General features: G+C 52.5%; 1 protein-coding gene across 1 annotated transcript in view; it reads left to right on the top strand.

The window, feature by feature from the left end:
- The first annotated feature begins 1,868 nt into the window (after window positions 1-1,868).
- Window positions 1,869-2,094, top strand: part of Dnaja2 (DnaJ (Hsp40) homolog, subfamily A, member 2) — a 20,625-nt gene continuing 20,399 nt past the window's right edge. The window contains exon 1 of the mRNA XM_013036076.1: window positions 1,869-2,051. Within this exon, the coding sequence (XP_012891530.1) occupies window positions 1,974-2,051 (78 nt within the window). The 5' untranslated portion in view covers window positions 1,869-1,973. The remainder of the gene's footprint in view (window positions 2,052-2,094) is intronic.

Genomic DNA, 2,094 nt, shown 5'->3' with positions numbered 1-2,094 from the left:
CAAGACTTTTCTGCCCAGGCTGTCTTTGAACCGCGATCCTCAAATCTCAGCCTCCTCAGTAGCTAGGATTACAGACATGAGCCACTGGCACCCGGCTTTTTGTCAGTCGTGGGGCTTGAACTTTGGGCCTGGGCGCTGTCCCTCAGCTCTTCAGCTCAAGGGTAGAGCTCTATCACTTGAGCCACTGCACCACTTCCATCTTAATCTCAATAATTATTTAAAAAAAAAAGACAATGGGAGCTGATGCTCAAGGTTCACACACATACAAGAAAATAAGAGCTGAGAATCAAGGTTCAAAGCCAGCCATGGCAGAAAAGTCTGTGAGAGCCTTATCACCAATTAGCCATCAAAAAGCCAAAAGTGGAATGGTGGCATCAGGCTTGAGTGATAAAGCTAAGGGACAGAGCTCAGGCTCTGAGTTTAAGCCCCAAGACTAACACACAGAGGTCACCAGGAAACCAGAAACAGTCTGTAAGCAAATGGATCCAAAGGATAGGTATCTAATACAGTACCTAGTTGCTTTTGGCTCCTAAGTATGCTGCACATGCTCTTTTAAACAAACAAGGCAACATACTAACATAAATGAGTCAGCAATGTTGGCCAGGTTGTGAGAACAAGGAAAACTTCACAGAGGTAGTAGCATTTCATGAATAGCTTCATCACCTGTCATCAGATTCCCCCTCCTCTCCTCCCCCCCAGGTTTTCAGGCTGAATTTCCAAGTCCTTGACTTGGCACTGAAGCTCTCCACAACTAGGCCAGAGAGAATGTGAAGGAAGAAAGATTATCCTGAGTGTCAAGCTTATGCTGAAGTCTCAGGTTCCAATAGATCAGAAAATGTTGTATTTCTGTAAGTGGTGCCAGGTTTGAAGGCACGTGATAAACACACAGTACACATTTTCTGGGCTAAATTACCACCTCCAGGTGCCTCATGCCATCTAAACCTCTGGTCTAATTTTAAAAGGTATGTTGATACTTGATCCAGGTGAAATGGGCTGACCTTGGTTTGAATCTGAATGCCACGAACCAACAGTAAAAGGCAAGATCCTGGGGAAACCTAAGTATGGGCTAGTAACTAGTTTAAGAAATGGTTGGAGCTAGGCAGCTATAACCCTACTAAGAAGGTTGAGATCTGATGATCCAAGTTCGAAGCTAGGGAGAGCAGAAACGTCCACCTCCAATTAGCCAGCAAAAAGCTGTAAGTAGAGGTGAGACTTGAGCGCCAGCCTTGAGCAAAAGAAACTAAGCGACAGCGCCAAGGTCCTCAGTTCAAGCCCCACCCCAGAACCGACACACACACACATACACACACACACACACACACACACGTTAATTTTATTAAATGTCTTATTTGTCTTAGTAAATCCTCTCAAACACCAGAGGCGTGAAGGGGGCTAAATGGGTGAACTACGCGGGTATAACGTGGTTAATTATGTCCAGCGGTGTAATGCACTACTTTGGGGATGTTGGGGGATTCTCAAAGGAACAAGTACCCACGTATCCCACGCGCGCTCGTTTCCAGCGCAACCCGACCCTGAGGTCGGCCGGCGTCCAGCTGCTGTGAAGCGCAGAGCCTCCGCGAAAGTAACACCCGGGCTCGCGGGTAACTGAGGAGGCAGCCGCCGGCCTCCGCACTTCCTCAGTGCCCGCGGCGACCTCACACGCACGGGGCCCGCCGTGTTCCGGAAGAGCGCAGGGCAGCGTTCCTCCCCATAATCCTCAGTCCCGCCTCCCGGGCCAGATACCCAGGAGAAGCGAGCATCCCGGCCGACCGCCTCAGGACCCAACCGCTGCGCCCGAGCGAGAGGGCGAGCTCTGCGCGGCGACGTCACGGCGCGTCGTGCGTCGGGTCAAAGTTCGGCCCCACCTCCCCCCCCTCGCTGTCTCCCTCGGCCTGCGCTGCCGCCGACGCCGCTTGTGTGGGCCCGGCTCCGCTCCGCCGCTTTCCTTTCCGAGCGCTGCCCGGCTGGTCGCCATGGCTAACGTGGCTGACACGAAGCTGTACGACATCCTGGGAGTCCCTCCTGGCGCCAGCGAGAACGAGCTGAAGAAGGTATTGGGTGGGGGTCGACCCGGCAGGGTGTGCGGGGCGCGGG

The sequence above is a fragment of the Dipodomys ordii genome, unplaced genomic scaffold, assembly GCF_000151885.1.
Source record: "Dipodomys ordii isolate 6190 unplaced genomic scaffold, Dord_2.0 Scaffold247, whole genome shotgun sequence".
NCBI classification, from domain to species: Eukaryota; Metazoa; Chordata; class Mammalia; order Rodentia; family Heteromyidae; genus Dipodomys; species Dipodomys ordii.
Note: the sequence above shows the minus strand (reverse complement) of the source record. Positions and strands in the feature narration are given on the sequence as shown.